General features: G+C 43.7%; 1 protein-coding gene across 1 annotated transcript in view; it reads left to right on the top strand.

Annotated features, from left to right (window-relative positions):
* The first annotated feature begins 8,699 nt into the window (after positions 1-8,699).
* The window catches only part of HS6ST1 (heparan sulfate 6-O-sulfotransferase 1), a 186,785-nt gene continuing 171,860 nt past the window's right edge, over positions 8,700-23,624 (top strand). Inside the window, exon 1 of the mRNA XM_032697807.1 lies at positions 8,700-9,474. Within this exon, the coding sequence (XP_032553698.1) occupies positions 8,957-9,474 (518 nt within the window). The 5' untranslated portion in view covers positions 8,700-8,956. The remainder of the gene's footprint in view (positions 9,475-23,624) is intronic.

Raw genomic sequence — 23,624 nt, 5'->3', positions numbered from 1 at the left:
GAATGAGGCGGGATTTTTTTATTGCAGCAGACATAAATGGAAGTACGAGCTGGGTGAATTGTAGTGACAGAGGGAAGAATCAGTTAACTGAAATTGTCAGTGTCTAGGAATCAAATCCAAGAAAAAATCTCCACAAGTTCAGTGTAACTCTGTTGCTTTTTCAACTGCACAGACCTTTATGCTTATCTATCATGTGAGACTTGGTGAAAGGGTTGTTGGGACTTCTGTGTTTATACTGAAATTGAGTAATATATTTTTATGGTGTTTAAAGTTTAATTCTCTATTTCTGCTATGTATGGACTAGTAGGCTCAAACTGACTTTGGTTTTTTCTCTTACTGTTCTTACAAGTCCATCCCAGCTGTCTGTAATACCAGTGTTCTGCATCTGTACGTATTAAGCTTATTGCTGGGACTTTATATGAAAATTGAAGAGGCAGACAAGGCTGTGCCACCAGCTATCACTGATGCTCAGTGTACAAATCAAGAAAAAGAATTAAGAGATTCATATACTATGGATAATGCCTTAAGTAGATCAAGCTTGAAATACATAAGCCCTCACAGCAGAGACTGCTGGGTCTACAGTTATTTCCCCTGTGTGCCTGTATCAGGCTGAACTGCTGATCCCTCTGAAGGTGGTCACTCCTTCATCTGGTGCAATTTAAAGTCACCACTATCAGGTACACTTTGGGTAAATCATTGGTCTTATCCTTCTGCTAAGTCATCCTGTGGCAAAGTTCAAAAAGGGACTGATGTGGCACCTAGGACTGAACAGCCCAGAAAAGAACTTGAAATTCAGTCTGGGCAAGCAGCCTCTCACTGCAGCCCTGGTGCTCTACATGGGCCCCACTGTTTTCATTGTAACCAAGAACTTGTTTGCCTGGTGGCATTTCAGCCTTTTCTCCCAATTTTCTTGTTGCTGTGGCCTAAAAATGCTTAACACTCAAGAGTTCCTTTTACAGTAATTTTCCTTTAATTAATGTTGTGGACTTCATTTTGGTCTTGCGATCTCCATGAAATTCCTTTTCCTCGTGCTCTCAAGTGTTGATTTGGTATCACTTATAAGGACTGTTTTGATAAGATGCTGCCAATCACAATTGCTGTGATAAAACCAACTGTGGAAAATCCCTTTGGTTTGCAGCATCAACAGGTCTGCGAGTGCCTGGATCCAAAGCTGAGCACAGTGCCTGGTGTGCAGGGAGCAGAGCAGGGAAATCCTTCATCTCTTGGTTCTGGGACATGCAGCTCCCACTGCACAGAGGCAGCTGCAACAGGAACTTATTCCACTGAGCTAATTTTACAGTGCTCCAAATACTGAAAAATGAAGTGGGGGTGGGGGGTTGTATTTCTGCACTTTTTCTTTTTCTTTTTTTTCACATTAAGGGATTTCTAAACCAATGGCTTTTATTTGGTCAGAAAGTATTCAGATTTTTATTGGTCAGCTCTACAGCTCTTCTGCTACATTGCCTGTAGCAGCAACATCATCAAAAGAGCTGATGCTGTGAACACGAGGCAGAGGCTGTGATCATCCATAGCTTGGCTTTGCCAGTCAACTTCTTTTTTAAAAAAAGTCCATTAAGCAGTACACTTCAAATTCCTTGCACTTTTCAGGTGGTTGACTTCTGTCTAAAGGCCTTCTAAGAACTGAATTCTGCACATTTCCAGTTTAATTGCACATCTCTAAGCATCATTACTATATAGGTAGTTTATTTTACAGCTTTCAGCTTATTCATTTCATTACATAACTTCTTAATTTGAAGCTTAAACAGGAAAGTGATTAGTCACTTTTGTGCATGTAACTCAGTTCTCATGAACTTCACCATCCCTGCTTTGTCTGTTCACCATTTATGTTACAACATCAGCAAGGAAGGATGAATGCCTGTTCTAATTAAGTTTTTTTTCTGGGGTATCCCACAGAGATCTCAAGTCAAAATCCTGTAAGCACATTTGCTTTAGAAAGCAATTTCCAAACTGAGTTGTTAGGTTTATTTACAAAGATCAAGGAAATGATGGTATAAAACATTAAGAAATAGTGCATGTGTTAACAGGACATTTATATGTTTATATTCCACAGTCACAGTGGCAAAGAGACAAGGATCTTCCCCATGCATTCTGGCATTTACTGAAGAGCATAAAGATAAAACAATTATATTTCCAATAATATTTATGTTAATATGTATGATACAAAATATCCAGGACAGCAAGCTTGGCCATAAGCTAATCTTAAGCTTCAAGTCAGTGGAGAAAGTTACTGAGCTGTTTGTACTGAAATTATTCCAGCACCATTTTCTGACTGTCTAGATGACATATTAGAGGTGTGCAGAGGGCCAACAACTTTGCTGGCTGCACTGCCTGCCTCCCGATGGGACCATCGTGGTGTTTCTAAACACGTCACACCAATGTCCCTGCCAGAAGCCAAGTGTTTGTTCTGAGGGGTTCTGCAGAGCAAGGCTGAAAGGGTTACACTTGTTCCCTGCTAACAGGCATGTCACAGTGGACAGCTGTGTCACAGTGGACAGCTGCTGCAGGAGACAGAGCTGGGGGGAGGTGAAATCTTGTAGGACCCAAGCTCCCCTTACATTTATTTAATACCCATGAACTAATGGGTAATAATGCTAATAATATGCTACCACCAAATAGGCCTGTCCTTTCCATCAAGCCTAGACAGCATCATCTTGCAGCTGTTGCAGTGCAAGTAGGAAAACAAAGAGTTGAATGGGGAACAGCTGGTCACAGCACCAAGCCTGACAGAGTTCAAGAAGCATTTGGACAATACTCTCAGGCACATGATGTGACTCTTGGGAATGGGTGCAGGGCCAGGAGTTGGACTCAATGATCCCTGTGGGTCCCTTCCAGCTCAGCATATTCTGTGATTCTCTGTGGACCCACAAACTTCTCCCTTAGTAGGATTAATACCTTAGAAACTATATATGTTTCAGCTGCAGTCCCAGCTCCTTGCTTAAACTTGTAGGCATTTGTATGTTTGAGAGATCAGTTAAGGGCTTTCCAATGTCACACATTCGAGTCTGGCATCTGCAGTCACTGTATGGGAACATCTATTTGTGGCTTTGAGAAGTTCAATTGTTGCTTATCACAGGAGGTCTCAGAACACTGAGCTGCACATGGAGGCTCTTGGGGTGGATCTGCATCAACCATACAGACACAGGTGTTTAGATCCACAGCATCCACATGAGAAAAGGGAGCAGGATTATGACATAAATACATGGTAGTTTGAACGCTCAGATTTGGTCTCTGTGGCTGTTGAATTTGGACTTCCCTTTGTTTAGGACAGCTCTTAGTGCCTTCACTGCTTTGATTTCTGTCAGGGTTTCTAAGATTGTCTTTGGTAGACAGCAGACTTTTCCAGTGGCCCCCAAAAGTAGTGCAAGAGCCTGAAATCAGAACTAGTTTTGCCAGGTCTGATAGATTTTGGCACCATTCAGTACCTGCTTCCCTGACTTAAATGGAACCATGCTGCACTCAGGGGGCAGAGATCCCCTCTCTGGCCGTGAGAGCTCTGTGGTGGTGTGGCTAACCCACAGCAATAGTACTGAAGCCAGAGAGCCCTTAAACCAGCGCTTACAAACTGCTACAGGTCTCCAACTAGGAATACAAGTATCGTAGGAAAACAGTGTGTGAGTGCTGCCACTCCTCGCAAATGTGCAGGGCTGGCAACTGCCACGGTGCTGCAACAGCAGGGGATGAGCAAAACCAGTCTGGATTAGCAAAAGACTTGTACACTTCGCTGTAGGTCTGAACATTGATATTACAGGCCAAGGGCTACAGTCTATGATTCCTGACTCCTCCCTCAGTATATTGTGCACACACACAGCAGCAAAGCAAACGAGTATCATGTGCCCAGTATTCCTGAAGGAGCCGGGGAAAAAAAACCAAAAACAACTAGAGTGGGATAACGAGTGGTTTGTTTTAACCTGTTTGGGGAAACAGGGAGTTTATCCTTTGGAAACAAAGTAAATACACTCTTTTTTTCCATAATGGTGAGTAGTAGAACTTTTAAATAAAGGTGTCTTTGTTGAGGTATTTCTTAGGGTTTGCAAGTGTTTAAAGAGGATTTTTTGTAGTGCTTTGGTTAACTAAGTTATACTAATTGACAGCAAAGTAGTGTAACTTCTGAGTCAAGAAGCCTTTAGACTTCCCTTGCCTAATAGAGCTACTATTTATTTATTAGGCTTTGAGATAAGTACTTCATTGAGGTTTTGGTAGCAGAGGTTGTACGTGATTTACGTGTTTCCTACTGTTGTTTTCTCATGGGAGCTTTTCTGTGATAAGCTGTACTCTCACTATATCTGAGTTTGTCCTCAGTTCAGTATTAACTCAGATGTTGCTCTTCATCTGACTTCTAACTGCAAATACACAAACTTTTACCTCAGGCACGTGTTAGCAATTTACACCCAGGCTATAGGGCCCATCCCACCATACAGGTCTCAGCTCAGCCTAAGTGCTGCTTGCTCTCACTGGTGGTAACTGTGGATGCAGGCTAAGCTGTCTGAAGGCTCAGTCCTAGTGCCTGCACTTGGCCATTGCTTGGGAAGAGTAGGAAGGGGACAGGCTGCCATGGTGGGGACCAAAGCAGTGCCCTCAGAAGTCCCAGGTGAACACAGTATTATGTGCTTTGTGCCTCACCAGAATGGCTTTGTCATAGAACAGCTTACTCCAAGTCAAGCCAAAGCCACTACTCTCAGCTTCTCTGCAAGGAAGGCATATAGCCTCTGTGGGATATAAAGCAGAATATTTTAGTAAACTTTAAGGTAAATATTTAGTCATCCTTAGGCATCCTATGGCCAGAAGCAAACAATGGTAAAGTACTTTTCAACTGCATTTGCAAAATTTGTGTCTATTTCTTGTTATCTGTAAGAAGATCTCTAATCCTTGTATCTCAGTCCTAGCAATGTCTTACAGTGAATAAATCATGACTGCTGGCTTACCTGTCAAGGTGTCTGTTGACCAGGAAAGTGGCTGAGTGTAGACCAAGCTTAGGTTGCTTAGCTGGCCTGACCTCAGTCTGATTTATTTTGTAGTGAGAATTCTAAGTTAATGCCTTCACAAACACAGGGAATATATTATAGACAATAGACCTTTCAAACACACTGAAGGGACTTAGTCCTGTGAAAATCACTGAAAATCAGTGGAACTTATTCTCCTAGATCAACTGTATTCCTGTGAAAGTGCCAAATATAATCTTTCAGTTTGCTTGTATGAGAAGAGTGGTCTCCTCAGTCTGACATAGATCAGGAGTGGAAGGATGCAAAAGATTAGATAGACACCAGAGCGTCAAAGAACTTTTTCAGTGGGCTGTGGGAGGATCTTCTGTTTGCATTTGCCTAGAAGAATGCAGAGAGAAAATGCACCTCCTCTAGTGCACAGGTTAGAGATAAATATACAACTTTTTCTTTTTCCCTCTAAAATGCTGTCTACATAAGCATTTAGATTTTAAGCATCTTGATGACTGCAGATTGTCAGTCTCACTGTTTCACAAGAAACAGAGCTTTGCTCCTGGAGCTAGACAGACTTACTGTGATGAATCCCAGATGAGATGTAGGAAAGCCTAGGCAGGTCTGGCCTGAGAGTAGAAAATTCAGCTTGGAAAGGTGGATAATGGCTAAAGGCATGGTGCAAGGGAACTCAGAGAATAAGCAGGCAGTTACAGCAGGTAACAGGAGGTATCAGTAACAACTTGTATTTTTCAGATTTCTCACCTCTTTCCACTGTTGTTTCCAATGGAAGGGCCAGGGGAAGTGTAGATCTTGCTATTTTCACTCTGCTATTTTCTTCTCTTGTCTAAGAAACACGCTGGCCTAAACTAGCACTGATGTGGTACTTGATGTTTAACTCCCCATGCAACGGAGAATTGCTCTATCATTGTCTTCAGTGAGATTTTACCTTGAGTATAAGTAGAGATTGATTTAAATATTTGCTTAAGTGATCATCTTAGGTGAGTCACACCTGTAAGCACCTTTGAAATACCAGCATTTCAGGGCAGCATATAGAATTATCAGGGAAGGATTCCAAAGCATTTCAGTAAAAATAAAATCATTGACCCCAGAGCTTTGGTTTTGCAGTTTTTCCTAGGCAGGATGTCTGCTACTTGTGTGGGTGGGAGTAAACCAGAAGGGCATAGGCCTTCCCTATATTTCCAGCAAGTTCCCCATCCCCCACTTTTAGATGGAAGGTGCTGCACTAGAGAAAACAGCACATTTTCAGCCACTAACTCTGTATTTTCCTTTGTGGTCTGTTTATCTTACATGGATTGTATTTTAGTATGGTCTTTTACAAACTAACAGGCACTATACTTACCACAAATATAAATAGTTACTAAATATGTCCATCTATATAACTAATGAAAAGGGCAAAAGTATTTTATACCTTAGAGTTTAAAACAATTCACAGCTCGTGTAACTGGAAATATCTGGAAATATCTTAGTGGCTGATTTCTTCATAGTTCTGGCATTTCTAAATATTTACATGTTTATAACTGCAGGCAAACACATTGCAATCCTCAAATTTGCTCTATGTTTTTTATGCTGCAGTGTATAGTGCAACCGTGTATGTAAACCTCATGTATATGACCTTATTTCCCAAATCAAAATATAAATTTCAAACCTGTAAATTAGGTTTATACTGTGCTGCTGAATGTAGCTGAACTTTGTGCATAAGAATGACATCATTGTTTCTGGAGTAACTAGCCTACATGAGAAGATGAGAATCAGAAGCAGACTTTTAAGAGGAAAATATCAAACAAAATAAATGGTTTGAACACAATATATGATGCTTTTGGGTGCTATAAACATTTTATCGTTACTTGTTTGGGAAGAACTGCATAACTCACTGGGGCTCCATAACTTGTGAGTAATGCAGCCATCTCAAAATCTAGCAGATTTATCAGTCATGGTGTTCAAATGAAAACCTGGGATCTCATTTCCTCCTCAGCCCTTATAAATTTGACCCAGCGTTTAACAATGACCCATCTGCATGTGTTCCCTTACATTTGCATAAGGCACAACTTGGATTAAAAAAATGTAACCTGATGGAATATTTCAGTGCCAGAGCGCTAAGATCTAGCTGTAACTTCTGTTTTTAAAGAGCCCCAGAAACTTGGAAAACTTTCTCCAATAGCAGTAATTACAGGAGAATAGGGCATTTCAGTTAGAGATTTTTGGCTAGAAATTAACAATTGTTCGTATTATTCTGCATAGACAATAACTCACGTCTCGAAGTGGCAGCATGACTGCCACTACACTGAGCCTCACTCAGTGACATGGGGCCATATTTCATCCTCCATTTACAGGCGGCAGAGAGAGGCACCAGATGGCGATTTTCGGGGCTTGCCTGGACACCTGGTGGCAGAGCCCCCCATCTGCCCTTACGCGCCGGGCTGACAGAGCAGCCGCGGGACCCTGCTTGCCCCTTCCGCACAAGGCTGCCCAGGGCAGCGGTCACAGCACTAAGCCTGACAGAGCTCAAGAAGCATTTGGACAGTACTCTCAGGTACACGGTGTGATTCTTGGGAATGGTCCTGCGAAGGGCCAGGAGCTGGACTCGATGATTCTTGTGGGTCCCTTCAAACTCGGCACGTTCTGTGATTCTGTGACTCCGCTCCAGTAAGGTGATGCCGGGCTCTAAGCACGCCCGCCGGGCTCTGCGGGTCCGTATTGCACTGATCCTTGCAGCAGCATCTTCCCTGCTAAGTGCTGCCCTGCAGAGGAGATCGCTGTAAGCCGGCTGCGTGCCTGGCACTTCTGGCACTCCCAACGCTTTGCTTCATTTGGGAGACTTGTGTTGCAACGAACCCTGCAGCAGCCGCGCTGCTGGATGGAGCCTGCCTGGCCGAGAGCACAAAGCATTCGCTGAGAAAGTTTGCTGTAAATAACACCTCTATTGTTTTTTGCCTCAGCTTCACCTATTGTTATTATTATTATTTACACATTCTGTGGCTGTCGGTGTGCCCAGGCTTCTTCCTGCTCACAGCCATCATCACCCTCTGTGTGGCCAGAGCATTTTCCTGTTGCATCCAGTTGCGACGTTGCAACTATAGGCTTGCGGTGGCCCATGTGGCGGCGGCAGCAGCAGACACATGTGGGGAGACCCGCTCCCATTCCCATGCACATTTTCTCGTTACTAACATTGTTGTTACAAAAGGGGAGTAGAAATCTAGCCCCCGAGGAGTGCCGAGTCCCGCTTTTCGGGATTCATTTTACGGCGGCACATAAAAGACTGTCTGGAATTGCTGAGAGCCGAGCGCCTCAGCGAGCCGCGGCCGCCTCGCAGCCCGCCCGGCTCTGCAGTGCCGGGGCTTTCAGCGAGGGCCGGAGCAGCGCCGGCCGCGGAGCGTTCCCGGCCGAGCCGGGGAGCCGCGGGCGGAGCCGCGGCCGGTGCGAGCGGGCCCGCGGGCGCGGGGCGGTGCGGGGCGCGGTGCGGGGCGGTGCGGGGCGCGGCGCTGTGCATGCCGGGCGCGGGCGGCGCGGGCAGGAAGCGCTTTGCCGGCCGAGCCGAGCCGAGCCGAGCCCGGGCGCAGCCGGCGGCGGGGGCGGGCACAGCCGCGCCGGTGCCGCGGGGGCTGGGGCACGGCGGAGGCAGCGCCGGGATGGGGGTGGCTTCCTGAAGCGCGGGGAGGGAGGGCGGGAGGGGGCTGGTTCTGCGTTTCGGTCCCTCTCCGCCCCCCTCCTGCCCCTCTCTCCCAAGTTCGCCGCTGTGCCGCGGCGCCTCCGGAGCGGCTGGCTGCGGGCTGCCCCTGCCCCGCTCCCGGCGCTGCCCGCGGCGGGGCGGGCGGGGACAGCGGTGAGCCGAGGCGACCCAGGGAGCGGCCCGCCGCCCCCGGGGAAGGCTCTGCTCCGGGGAGCAGCGGGGGGAGGCGGCTGGCACAGACGCCGGAGCTCCGCCGCCCGCCCCCCGGCACCGCCGCCGTCTGCCCAGCGCCGGCAGCCCCGGGAGATGGTGACACATGAAGCGTGCGGGAAGGACCATGGTTGAGAGGACCAGCAAGTTCTTGCTGATCGTGGCCGTCTCGGTGTGCTTCATGCTTATCCTGTACCAGTACGTGGGGCCGGGGCTGAGCCTGGGTTCCCCCAGCGGCCGCTCCTACTCGGAGGAGCTGGACCTCTTTCCCACGCCGGACCCGCACTACGTGAAGAAGTACTACTTCCCCGTGCGGGAGCTGGAGCGGGAGCTCGCCTTCGACATGAAGGGCGAGGACGTGATCGTCTTCCTGCACATCCAGAAGACCGGCGGCACCACCTTCGGCCGCCACCTGGTGCAAAACGTGCGGCTGGAGGTGCCCTGCGACTGCCGGCCCGGGCAGAAGAAGTGCACCTGCTACCGCCCCAACCGCCGGGAGACCTGGCTCTTCTCCCGCTTCTCCACGGGCTGGAGCTGCGGGCTGCACGCCGACTGGACCGAGCTCACCAACTGCGTGCCCGGAGTGCTGGACCGCCGGGAGAGCGCCGCCGCCAAGACGCCCAGGTACCGGCCGGCCGCCGTCCTCCCTTCCCCGCTGCCCTCCGGCCGCTCGCCCCAGCCCTTGCACTGCTGAGCCCTCTCCCGTGCGTTGCAGCTCCCTGCTAACGCGCTATGCCTCAACCTGCCCTGAACCTTTCCTCACCCGGTTCACCTGTCCTCCCCTCCCGGCCTCCAGGCTGTGCCCTACACTTTCCCTCTGCATACCCAGTCAAATTTCCTGCTCTTTCCCTCCCATGTACCTAGGACACTGCACCCTCAAGCCCATGGTCTTCTGCTCTAGAAGCCTCTGTGGACCCGTTAGCAAGACCATGTATTTGTGCCGTTTACTCTCTCTTGTAAACATTTAGTCTTCACCTCAGACATCACTTGCCCCCTTTTAAGTGCCCTTTACGCCATACCCTAGCCTCAGGCTTGTCTTTGCAATCAGCTTTGCCCTAACCTGCACCCTAACCTTTTTCCTCCAGCTGAATTTGTTCTCCACTGCAACCGAGGAGAGGCAGACCAGTCCTCCTTGGTTTAGCCCCCTAGCCTGCCTGATAGTTTTTTGCACGTTGCAGAAAACATTCCTTAACACCCTTTCTTATGTTCCTTGCTCCTTATCGTGATGGGAGACCTGAGGCGAAGTCTTTTGGAGAAAGGAGTTACCTCTTACATGTTCCCCGAGTCTCCTTCATATGTGCACTAGGAGAGAGGGAGAGCCATCCTAAAGCACCTCTCTGCGTTTGTGTGGAACGCCCAGTGTGTTTCTGCCCTCTTAGCCCATCATTTCTCTGCCTTGGTCTCTTCGTGAATTACAAGATTCAGAGGAATTTTCTGTTTGAAGTACTCTAGTAAAGACAGTGGCTTACATTAAGATCTCCAAAAGATTGGGGTTTTTAGCTCAATACACTGCTGTATCTTTCTTTCACAAGACTGTTTTTTTTTTATTATCACTATTCTTTAACACCATGCACACTTTCTTTGACATATTAGTGCTTTTGTTACAGCACTTTGTAATCTGTTTGCCTTAAAGTGTCATTCTTAAAGGTGCCCAAGACCTTATGCTAATATTTGCTTATGCTATATGCTTTATTTATATGCATATCATTAATATCATATATAATCCCTTTAATGAAAAGTGGCCTTTAAGAAAGTATGTTTTGGCATAATGACTGTGTTTTCTCTGTGTTTTTTAAAAGCAGTTTTTAATGATTTTTCTTTCCTTGGAGCTGTGTACCATTGCTGGGGTTCTTTATTGTCTCTGTCATGATTGCTGCTGTTTTCAACCCGTTTCAGTGTTAGTCATCCAAGCTTAGGCTGCTGTCATGCTGCCTGACCCAGCAGCAGCAAACCGAAGTACATAACCGAAGGACTGAGTATTCAGGCTTTCCTGTGCTCTCTTATTTTATGATAAGGTTCTTGAAAACACCTCTAGGTGAAAATATCCTCTGCCCATCTAGTTGCTGTTGATATTTTAGCAAGGTATTGTAGGGAAAAATGTACAAAGTTCAAATCTGACTTAAAAAAGGAACAAAAATTACCCGTTTTGTGAACCTTGACACTTGGCTAGCAAACCATTAACCTTATATAAAGACCTGTGTGGTTTTATGAATTGTTTCAGAGCCTTGTGTGCTTCCATTGGCAATTTTGTATTAAAATCTGTTGTGTTTTCAGGACTCGACTTTTTCCATCCTATTCAGGAATTGCCTTTTTTGTACAGGTACCTGGGAATGGGGCACTTCAGGTTGTGAGGTAGCAATTAAATTCCTTACTGCAACTCCTAGGACGTTGAGAACCAGAAGCCTATTGCCTCATCTCACATGCTTGTAAATAACATTTTCCTTGCCGTTTGTTTTGGAGCATCAGGAACTGTATGGTTCTACATTCTTCTTCATTGTTTTGATTTTTTGAAGTGCCAGAAAAATAATTAATTCTACCCCATTCCCTCATATCTTGGCATATCCAGAAATAGTTCTGCTTCATGTGGGTCTCTTGACTTCCTTTAAATCTAAGTTAGAACTTCATTTCCAGGAGTGCAAGACCTATGATGTGGAAGCTTTAGATAATCTAGGGTTTATCACCTTGGTCTGTTGAACAAAAGCCAGAATTTACTGTTCGTTGTATCTTGGGGATGGTTTGGTGCAATGAACAGCTGCTGGTTATTTTAATAATACTGTCCTAGGATCCCACTCCTTTGTACTGCAGTCCAGTTCTCCAAACTGGGATTTATCTGATGCCTAAGAAAATGGGGAAGAAGAGGCAGGCAGTGCTTGTTTAAAATAAAAGTTTAGTGGATTTTCTTTGTTAGAATACGAATAGTCTTGTATTATGTCTGTTGCAGTAAGAGCAATATCACTTTTTTTTGTCCACTGTGAGTGTTGGATCACTTATCTTGATACAGGATATGTTTTTACATAAAGTATATGCTAGAAAGGATACTATTTTATAATGGAACTGGACTATGAAAATATCTCTCTTTCAAAGGAAAAAAAAAAGAAAAAGGAGCAGCAAACACCTATTTCATCAGAGTTCTCCCAGATTCTAATATTATTCAGTCTGAGTTTTGGAGTACAGTCTTCAAATTCAGTTTTTAAAGCTAACATACTGCCTTCTGCATTTGCTACTTAATACAAAGTTTAAACCTTTGTTCTTCCAAATATATGTTTATGCCCAAAACAAAACAGCTGACTTGTGATTACAAATAAATCTACCTTCCAGTGAATGTTGGAAAGCATGAAGGTCATTCAGTATTACCCACATGCACAAATCATGAGGCTCAAGCTGTTCCCTTTGTAAGGAATGCAGTTAGTGCCCTATTGCACTACATTCCATAACCTGGGCATGGAACATAAATTTACAGTGCAATTGCTCTCTTTATTGTTCTGCTGTTCTGTGTTAGGCTTAATGATTAGGAGCCCTAGATTGCCAAAGACTGCATTTTTTTCCTTCTTCTTTCTGTCTTTCTTCTGCATTGGTAGAGTAAGAGTTAGAGATGGGTGTTTTAGTTCTGACGGGTCAGCACTCTTTGAAAAAACCCGAACTACTTGTTCTCGCTCCCCTCCCACCCCCCCAGTGACTTTCCTGTTTTGTATTCAAAAGGTTTCTGGACACCACTTCTTGAAACAAATGTTACGTTTTATACACAGCCAGTAAAAGAAAAAGAGTAATTTGTTTGGGGGCTGTAAAACTTGGGACTCCAAGGAACTCTGAAGCTGGCTGTGTTTATCAGTTGTCGCTCAGCTGCAGTTCTCTTCGTGCCTTTAGTAGAGGGCAAATTCCAAGATTTTGGGAATGGAAGCCTGTTTATTCCTTGTGCTGTTAAGCGTAAATAACTGCTGGAAAAGACTTTTTTTTAAGAGCAGCAGTACTAGGATGTGTGCCTTGAGTCATCATGCTGGTATTTCAGAAAGCGGAGGCTAAGCCGCTTCTGTGAACTGCTCCCTTCAGTTTGTTTCACCTAAAACCTGAGAGATCAGATCTCTTCAGTTGATTCTGAAAAAAAGTCACACTCATTTCTTTAATCTGAATTCCAGAATTAGAAGGATCTGTGAAGTCATCCACGAGTGACTTGTCTGTGTCCTGTCAGAGGACTGAAGGAAGGCCCTTGGAGGTGTTGGAAAGGTTCCCTTGTTTGCCCCGCAGGAAATGGGCTCCGGGGCCCTTCTGGCTGCCTTCTGCTGCCGTGCTCCCAGCACCAGAGCAGAGCCGGGGGTTCTGAAGTTGTCCTTGCAGGACACTTCATGTGTGAGCTTGACTCTAATGTAACCTGCAGCAGAAACAATAAAACAAATAAGTTACGCTGAAGGAATTCTATGTGTTTCCTCTCCTACCTCTTTCCAAAAACAACACAAACAAACCCTCAGCACCCCAGGCTTTGTTGCTATCCTGCTGGGTTCCGCTGCCTCCTGAAAACAAGAGCATCGAAGCTGGCACTTTCCTGGAGACACTTTATTCACGTGGAAAGGATTTGAAGGCACACAGCTCCTTTAACACTGCCTTTCTGCCTGTTGCTGGGGAGAGCCCATGAAACAGGGAGAGTGTGGCTGGCTCTGTGCTCCCCCGGCTCACACACAGGCTCTGCCTTCTCTTAGACTGCTTCAAGCACAGGTAGATTGACTTTTTTTATGAGCTGCCTCAAGACACGAGCTTAGCATTGGCTTTGTGTGTGTTTCTGTGCTAGTCTGTCCTTTAAGTTTGGTTTCTGAGTTCACCTGTGGACAAAAATGACAAAAGTACGTGCATGCTTCCAATTTCAGTATTTTTTTCTCAAGATTTCATACGCTTTAGAAAGAAAAAAAATTGTAATCCACCTACTTTTATGTAAGAAGTCTATGGCAGGTTAGTAAAACCTGCTGTTAAACAGATCAGTCCAAGTTCTAGATCTCTCTGATTAGCTATTTACAGCTTATGTTTTTGGTTGGGTTTTTTTAAAGGAAACAATTAACAGGGCTCAGCAGTTTGTTAATTTGATTTTTCTGAAGTGTGAACTTTCACAGCTTCCAACCACATATCTGTCCCTTTGCAGGGATCTGTTCTTGATGAGGTTTTTATTATATGTGTGCTTAGGAGCTGCAGAGACACGTTGTCAAGAGACCAACTGTTAGAGAATGAAAAGCTTTACCAAATCATTTTTATAATATTAGCTCTTTTTAAAAGCTTGGGCTTATCATTCTTTGTGGATCTGTGTGTGTTGGGAGTTGAGAAATATCTGTCTGCAGGGAGCAAGGGCATTTCTTCCACTCACCAGTTCAACTCAGACTAGTTTCTCTGAAAGACTGGTGGAGAAATATCAATATAAAGTTATTTTCAGTAGCCTGCTTCATCTCTCAAACTTTTAGCATGTGGAGTATTTTAAAGCCTAATAGTCTGATAGGAAACTTTTTGCACCTGGTTGTGCTCACCCATAAAGCCAGGACAATCTTTCACAGCCAAACGATTCCAAAGGGCCAGATAGTTTTGTAGTGAAAATCTTTATATTTGACATAGTTACTAAAAGCAGCTGAAAGTTGGAACTCTTCAAATAGCTGCCTTAGTACCTTTGAGGAGCTGTATTTTTCTGAGCTTAAGACTTTTGGGTGGTATGCCAGGTTTAATTACTCTTACTTTTTTTTGTTGCAGTTGTTGGCAAAGCAAGAGGATGTGTTCCTAGATATGTCCCTGCTTGTGTGTGTGCTTATACTAACCTGATTTTTCAAAACTATGCATTTGGCTGTTTTTCATTAATCTTTAAACACAAGTTGCATCATAACATAGTAATTTTGTTTTCCTTGCTTAGAAGTTTGCCAGCACTCCTAATCTGAGATTTTGCCTTTTTGTCCTTATCATTTCCGACTCTGCAAATAAAAATGTACTGTATTCCGAGTAAAACCTCGGCTAATCACCTCTTTTTTTTTTTTTTTTTTTTTAAATCCAACAATTCAGAAATAATTACTTTACAAGAACTAGTTTGAATTTTATTAATAACTGAACTGGATGCTTTGCTATGTGCTCCCAGTGTAGGGAGAGCCATTAAGAAATGGTCCACTGTAAATGCATAGCTGATGGATTCCACCACACCAGTGCAGGCAAATTTTTTGAGATTCATTACTTAGAGATTACAGTTTGTGTGAAACATCTTGGCCAAAGCAATGCTCTGCCCAGGTTTCCAGGCTCTGCTGAAGGGTCCTGTTTTGTCCCAGTGAATGCCAAGCAGGGCCTGTTCTCCAGCAGATCCAGACTGATGCATCTTCAGCAGTGCCACCTTGTCAGCTTTGTGTTGCATCTTGAAAGAAATCTGTGATGGAAGGAATTTGGAGTTCATTAGTGCTGTGGGGGCTGTAGGTGATGAATAAGGTGAATTTGATGCTGCCCAGTAGAACAGCTGCTTCTTACCTGGTGTGACTGGCAGGGCACGGCTGGGTGTGTGTGGTGAGGCCTTTTCCCTGCAGGACACCAGTGAAAGTCTTTAGTTGGATATTAGAATATGAACTGGATGAGGTCATATTACCTCTTGAGAAAGCACTGCTAGAGAAGATTATGTTATAACTGGAGATCATTACGATACTGCCCTCCCCCTGGGCCATCTGTTCCTTCTAGGAAGGAGGAGATTAGCCTCCTCTTGTGGCCTCTTCCCTCATCGACTCGAGGGGTTAGGCTTAATGGGTTTGTTCAGCAGTCAAGCAGAAGCTTTTTGGCTGCCTGTTGTAGAAACTGGAGGAGCATAACCTGAGACCTGTTTTCTAGAAAGTAATTCAGGATACACAGGCCTGGAGTTACTTCAGAAAACCTCGAGAGTTCATTTCTTAGGTGAAGTTGATGTGCCTCATCTGAGTCATATTTGCACACAATGCCCACGCTTTGGGCTGTCATCAGAGCCCTTGGTGACTCCTGACCACGTGTTCCTATCCCAGATGTTAGTGACAGCAGTGACAAGCAGAGCCACAGAAGAATCATGATAGAGATGAGTCAAAAGGGGTTGTGGTTGTGGTATTGTAGTTACTTTGACCTGGAAGCAAAGAGTGACTGTGATGATAGAACACACTTGATTTTAAATTTGCTTAGAAATATCTGTGTTATCAGATCTATCACACACATTCAGAGTCTCTCTGCTATGCTTCCTGCTGCGTTTTACACATTATGGCTTTTGTGCATCTTGGAAAGTGGAAAAGCAGCAATTGCCTTCAGTCAGTCATAAAACCAAAACCACTGCTTTATGTCTCTTTATTTTAAACTTTCAGTTATTTGGCAGCACATTTGTGGTAGTAATGCTTTAAATAGGTAATATTTTGACAGTTAACACTTGGGCTTGTGCTTGCTTTAGAAAGCCAGAGTGGCATACTCTAACTCCACAAAGCTTTGTTTATGCTGGTATTACCACAAAGTATTAGAGCAGAGAGGAGTTTCCAATTATTGACTGAAATTGTGCTTTGTCAAGCAAAGATGAAGCATGGTCTTTAATTCCTAATAATCACAATTGCGGTAGCTGCCAAGTCATGATTTTTTGATGGAATCTTGTGTGATGTGGATGGAAGGGAATGATATTCATACATCAGAAGCAAATATCTTTGTAAACTAAGATATTAATGTGTTTAGAGAGTAAATGAAGTACAGGAGGAACACAGAGCTGAAGTAGTCCATTCCAGATTCGCTTGTTTCTCAAATGGTGGTTGGCCTTAAAAACAACCAAACAAAAATCCCTCTACTTTTTCTAAATGAGTTGAAGTAGAATGATAAGGAAAATATACCCACTAGCACAGATGCAAGGTGACACAGTTTCTGTAATCGCTGTTTGATGTAGTTTTGTTCCTCTTTCTATTTCTGTAACAGAGTACTCTGCTGGAAATCCAGACTTGAGAATCTCTTTGAAGAGTCCTTTGGAGATTATTGTCACAAAGACACGAAGAGCCTTAAACACCTCTGTACTGTAGCATGTCAAGTTTCAGATCTGAAAAGGATGCTTCAGATATTCTTATGCGTTTCTGCCAAAGGAGGAGCTATTTCCCAGTGCATGTCTGTTGGAGCTTGAAATATCTCGTGAGTGGAAAAAGTGTTTTCAGGAAAGGTCCGTGCAGACAGAGGTCATCAGACAAAAAGCACATTGTACACTTGATAGGGTTTAGTTTATTCTACTTTTATTAGATGGTGTACATCCATGTCATTTCTGTGCTTAGCCTCAGAAGTACAATACACTCCACTGGATGTGTTTCATCCCTACACACTGATGAGCAGGATTAAGGATATCACATATTCCAGGGTGTCTCTGTTCCAGTGATGCATCCAGTAAGGATTAAGGAGCTCCTGTTGTCTACCTCTAACTGTAACCTGAATTTCTTAGCAGGACTAATTGTATTGCTCTTTCACCTGTGTATCTCAAAGCCTCTTACAAATTTGTAATAAATAGCACCTGGTGTTAGATTAATTTCAGACTTCAGGTCTGTGACTTCACTCCAATCTCTGACTCTTCAGGGATCTGTCTTAAAGCTGGCTTTAACCATAAATCTCAGCCTTACATGTTAATGTCCAGACTGTTGCTGCCCAGTCACTTTGTCTCTTTCAGCAGTAACTGGTTTCTTAGCATGTTATTACTGCTTTGCTCTGTTCTTCCCTTCCTTCCACCCTATTAATGGTAAATTCTACATTATAGCTCACCTATGCTTTTATAGAGGAAATATTTCACAATTTCCTGCCAATTTAAACAAGAAAACAGTTATTTGCAATTAACTTTTTATGGTCTGACTCTGTGTTTTACTTCATAACTAATCTCCAGCCTATTAAGCAGAGATTCTTTGATTACACTTCACTGCAGATTAAAATACTGTCATCACTTTTATGGAGATCTTCTACATGAGGGGGGAAACCTCAGCTTCCTGAGCAGCCTTTGCATTTTTGTCTTTACAACAGACCAAATTTCCTTTTGCTTAATGTCAGTCTTGAAATACTAACAAGACAATTCAAGATTTTCTGTCCATATAGCATCGCTTAGAGTTTCAAAATGCCTGGTGACTTTGCGCTGTCTAACTTCACATATATTAAAAGGGACTATGTTTCTGAAAAAGTGGTAGAAATATAAAAGTGCTGCTGCTTCCACGTACTGGAGTTACTCTACATTTTAGCCTTAGTTCTTGTGTTAATTAGAAACACAGATGTACAAGATACCCGTTTACAGGTACACTCGGTGACTCTTGAAAGATTTTGTGAGGAGCATTGCATTGGCCATTCCTTTTTTATCTAAACAGCTTAAATAAAAGTCTGTCTTGTATTTTTTACTTCACCTCTCTCAGAAAATTTAAACATCCAAACAAATGCTGTAAAAATAGAATGGACTTTTTATTTAACCTCACAGCTCTTGCTACCATGACCCCCTTGCTCTCAGTAAAGGTTTTAGGTAGAATACCTGTGACCCTATATCAAAGTGTCAGGGAAAAAAATCAATGCCTCATAGCTAAGACAAACAGCAGCTGCATGCTGACTCACCAGTTTCCTGACAGGTTTTGCTTTCCTGGTGGAGATAGAGAAAGTACAAGGAGCCCAAGAATCGCTGAGTATGATCATAATCAGTCAACCATCCCTTCTGTTAACATGCCTTAAATCACAAAAGACAGCATTACCTTCTTCTGTTCTTTGCCTCTTTCTCTTCTCTTCTCTCTTGGCCTGTACCTCTGAAAGAGAAAAGACAGATGTGATGTGGGTAGCTGTGCAAGGAGGAAGATTGAACAGATTTATCCTGGCTGCTGAAGCAAGTACAGCAGGGGTCATTTAGATTAAACCCCCATTAAGGGGATCCTTCATCCGTGGTATGCTGCACAAAAAAGAGGTGCATGTGCATAGGAGCCCTGTCAGGTAAGGAAGTGCTTTGGCAGCTTTTCTAGGGGTGCAAAACTGGAACTTCCTGTTCTGAGCATCTGAATGAAGTTTCTGTCATTGATTATACTGCTGTGGTTGATGGCATTATTTGTAACACATCAAAATAACTTATCATGAGCCTTTTTTGGCCCTGCAGTTTTCCTTTGATTTATTTGGCTAGATTTCCATGTATGTGTCAAAATGACAGATCTTTCTATGTGTACACAGCCTGACTTCAGGAGAGCCTTAGACCTGGCCAAAGGCTTCACTGCTATGGAGTGAGGTCCTGTATTTTTAACAACCATATTGTGTTACACGTGTCAGGACTCCAACTGTTGCTATCGGTGGCTTTGATTTTGAAATCTAATATTGCACTAAATACTAATGACTCAGTATTGCCCTTCATTATTGAAATGATTGCTTGGCACAGCATTTAATTCTGCTCTTTTTCTTGTGCTTTGCAAGTAGGCTTTTTCTGAGTAGTGTGTTATTTCTTCACAATACCTGAACGACCTTTTTTTCCATTTCCTGAACTAACACCTTCCTCCAGGTTGGCGTCATCTTGTACCTTGGTCACTTTAATACTGTCTTCCTGAACTTGATAAATTGTCTTCCTCTTTCCCTTTAGAGATCTCTTACTGCCTAAGCCTTCTCGCTCTCATAAATTGGATTTTTGCTTAGGGGCTCTTTTTATTCTGATTCTTGAAGGGCCCCTTTTTTAATAAGAAAATTTTAGGCTTACAAAATGTAACCATCCCAACACCAAAAACAACTGTTAATCTCAACAGTCGAATTCTATGCAGTCAGATATTTTAGGTGAGGTATTACTGTCTTAGGATGAGCCTCTTAACACTACTCAGAAAGGGTTGTTTTCATGACTTTGACTAACTTGGATGAAGCTGACACCTGTTTATTGAGCCATTCATAGCAAACATACATTATAGAAACTCAAAACTTGTGAATTGCTATTTTCAGCACTTAACACTTTACAGTGCCCAGTTTTCAACCCTGGGTGTTCAGAAGTCAGTCGAGCTCCAAGCATACAGTGCACCAGCAGTTTATATGAGCTTTCTTTTCTGTTTTTAAGAAAATGACAGCTCCAAATATTGAAATGATAAAACAGAAACCACTGAATGATACGTGAGTTTGAATTTAAAAAAATAACCCTGTCCTTGACCGTTCCTAATAAGACAGGGCTGTTTGTAGGTGATCTCTTATTTGTGACTTGGTTATGTCAAGAAGGGACTGAAAAACAGCTGCCACAATTGTATTAGTATGAACTCTGTTTCGATCATATGTCATGAGGACTGATGAGACTCTCACCAAAAAGGGAGTTTCAGGAAGTTGTTCAATGACAGGAGGAACTGTATTTAACTTCTGGTTGTAAAAGGAGCATCTGAGATTGGGGATAGAAGAAAAACAAGATAATCAGTCCACAGCTGAGGATGAGGGAAAAAGAAGAAACCATAGAAGAAAGCCAATTTGTGTTGACTTGAATTTTCAGGTATTAGATGGTTTGTTAGTAACCAGTAAAGCTTTTTGTTAAAAAACCATAGCGAAGGCACAGTTTGAATTTCTTGCCCTGCTTTCCACCAAATTTCTTTGCCTTGGGAGTTCTGTAGGATTTGACACCAAAACTGTGTGTAATTATTTAAAGAAATAATACTGGACTACAATATGCAAGCAAAATACTTGCAAAGTCTAGTTTGAATCAATACACTTTGGGAGACAACTAGCTTAGTAAATTTTAAAGGCATTTGTCCCTGACTTCTAAAACACATTTAGATTTTTTAACTGCTAATTGCAAAGAATTTTTTTTTTTTAGTATGACTTAGGCAGCTCCTTGGAAGAATAATTTGGCAAGTTCTATGTAACTTTTCAACTTTATTCTCAGTGTTAGCTGCACTGAGGCAACTGAAGAGGTCATGGATTTGCCTTCAGGAAGTCTGAGGGTTTTCAGTGCTGTGACACGCCGCTCGTAGCAACTTCTGTGCATAATGATGTATTAAAGAAGAAAGGTGTCTTCCCCTGAAAGCCTAATCAAAGCTCGGGGGAGGTCTCAAAAATCACTGTTAGTGCTTTGAAATGCATGAACTTGCGGCAGCTGTAACACAGAAGTTTTCCACAGTCTTTTCAGTTCCCTCCGTTTGAGAAGCAGGTTTCTGTGTGGTGTGGTAAACAAGTGTGGCCAAACATGGTGTTGCTCGTGGGGAGAGCGTCACATATCCATGCTGCCCGTGTGTCCTGCAGCAGCCGGCTCGCTCCAGCAGGGGTTGAGGCTGTAGCCCTTTCATGGGCCTGTGGGTCAGGTGTTTGTGGCTATCAGGTCTTCCTTGAACACCCTTTTCTCAGAAACATTACTGAAGATTTCTCTGGGTTACGCTTATGCCAGTGGTTCTTATCTAGGTGTTAACCTGCCTTTGACAGCAGTTCCTGGGAAGAAATATTCTCATAGTTAGCTGAAGTGTTTCCACAGTGCCTGTAACAGCAGCTGCCAGCAGGGGTAATACACTTGTTTTGTCTGAACCTTTGAAATGGATTGATGAAAACAGTTGTGTTTAATAGGATTTCACCAGCTGGGAAGCAAGTAGGAAATTGTCTGTCCCGTTTCTACCCCAGCAGAAGGCCCAGCCAGGGGTGTGGAAGTCGGGCATTACAGAAGCTGGATTGCTGCCCATATTATTGTGTGCTTCAGGGAAGCAAGCAGAGACTGTTCTTAACCCGGCTGTCTGTCCCAGCTTGCTCAGGCAAGTTTCATGTTTGTTTGACAATGCTAAGACTGGGTTATGCACACTATTTGCACAGCCAGCTTTTATGCTGCTAAACTGTAAGCTGATCCCTGCGTGTGAGGGGCTGCTGGGTCCTGTAACTGTTCAGCACAGGTTTTATATTCCTCCCAGACAGTTGAGCTCACGAGTGCAGAGGTTGCTCCTCTCATGACACCTGTGGGAACCATGTGTTGCTCCCACCCTCTGACACCAGAGCTGTTCAGAGAGCTTCTCCTTTGTGACTGAGCCAGCACGGCAGCACCAGCAAACTCTTTTGGTGCATAAGAAGAAAAGATAATTGCTATACCTGTGAGTCTGTATTTGTGGATAGCCCAGGCATCTAAAAGGCAGCAGAGAACTTTGCCTACTTTTCATATGCAGGGAAAGTGCTCCTTGCCATCTGACTTGAAGTGTTTTAACAATAGTTATTTTTTATATCTATCTGTTACATAGTGTCACCTTGGAGCTCTTTTGAAAGAGGTTGCCTGCACAAGAAATGGAGAAATGTTTTTATTCCATTGGTTTCCCAGCCTTGAAACCACGGATGACAAAACCATTATCTAGCAAAGGTGTGTAAGGGCTGTTGTTCTTGAGGAACATATCCATGGGATGTGCACGTGTGCACACTGTTTCTTCAAATTCCTCTGCAGTGTAACTGTTAATCCCTGTGCCATGCTGAGCTGGGATATTGCATGTTTTCTCTATAAATGCAGAAGTGGAGGCAAAGGTTCAACTGCTGACCATGGGATGTGCCTGGACACCAAATCTAAGATGACAGTATGTGCATGTTGAGTGCTCATCATGTGCTTGCACTAGTAGGAGTTGCCTCACCACAAGCAGTGTTCTACAGCAGAGCCCTTCCTGGCTTGGGATCTGCCACGGGAGTGAGCTTGGACTGGACTGTGTAAACAAGGCAACTGTGAGAAGATTTCCTGTCATTCAGACACTAGAAGTAAAGATCTTCTGAATTGGTTTTCTAAATATCCCAAAACAAATGCAGAAGTAAATCTTCCTGCAGACTGTCCACAGCACAGCTACTTCCATTTGGAAATAACTTCTCCCAGAGGCTTTCTGTCAGAAGGCCTCTTTGATGAGAACATTTTCTTTCTTGTGTTCTAGCTGGTGTTGGAGGGGAAGACTTCACACATTTGAGGTGTAGTTGTACTGCAATGACAATATAAATCCCAATGTGAGGGGTGCAGCTGCAGTTTCTGAAGCGTGCTGGATGATCAGTAGTGTGTCCTGGCTGCTGCGTGGATCGCGGTTCGCCGGGATAAAGCACTGCTTGTCAGGCTTCACCCAGCTGGAGACCTTGCAGGAATTGAAGGATGGATTCTTTGAACATTTGGGAGATGTGGGATGCTTGGTCTGCCAAATCCTTCAGGCAGGATGGATCCACCCCTTTCCTAATTAGGATATTTCCTGACTTCTGAAGTTATTTGGGGATGTCATGAAAAGTCTAGTTTTTTGGACTGAAGCCCGGCCAATCCCAAATCTGGAAATAACTGCTCATGAGAACAGAAAGAACAGTTATATTTGTCAACTCTACTATTGTGGGTAAGCGAGATTTTTAGAGGCTCGTGCCTGGTGCAGAACAGATCTGAGAACAGCTTTCTCTTGTGGAAGTTAGTAGTATTACTTGCACACCAAGGCATTTATATGGCTCTTTACTCCTTTGCCTGGAAATATGTGATTGTGTTGGGATATTTGTGGAAGTTTAAACTAAACCAAGTTAAAATAGATGCCTTAAGCTCAAGCAGGGTGCTCTATCTGTGTGAACCGTGATATCTTGAATTACTCTGAAAATAATCTTGTAATCTGGGCTAAAAAAAAAAAAATATTATAGATTGGAACCAGAATTCCAAAGGTGTCAGCTCTTAAGCTCCTGGATGCTTCAGGCTTTACTCTATAGTGCATATTGCTGTAATTTCCCCGTCTCAAGAAAAACTCTTTTTCATGTGCAGTGGTCTCTCTGGGGTCAGTGAGGAGAGACTAGGAGGGGGAAATGAGTGGGCGTTAACAACTTCCCACAGGATAAAGCACAAACAGTCCTCCCTTCAAACAAATCCAGTTACTGGGTGTGAG

The sequence above is a fragment of the Chiroxiphia lanceolata genome, chromosome 10 (assembly GCF_009829145.1).
Source record: "Chiroxiphia lanceolata isolate bChiLan1 chromosome 10, bChiLan1.pri, whole genome shotgun sequence".
Taxonomy (NCBI): domain Eukaryota; kingdom Metazoa; phylum Chordata; class Aves; order Passeriformes; family Pipridae; genus Chiroxiphia; species Chiroxiphia lanceolata.
The sequence above is the reverse complement of the archived record's forward strand: the minus strand, read 5'-3'. Positions and strand labels throughout refer to the sequence as shown.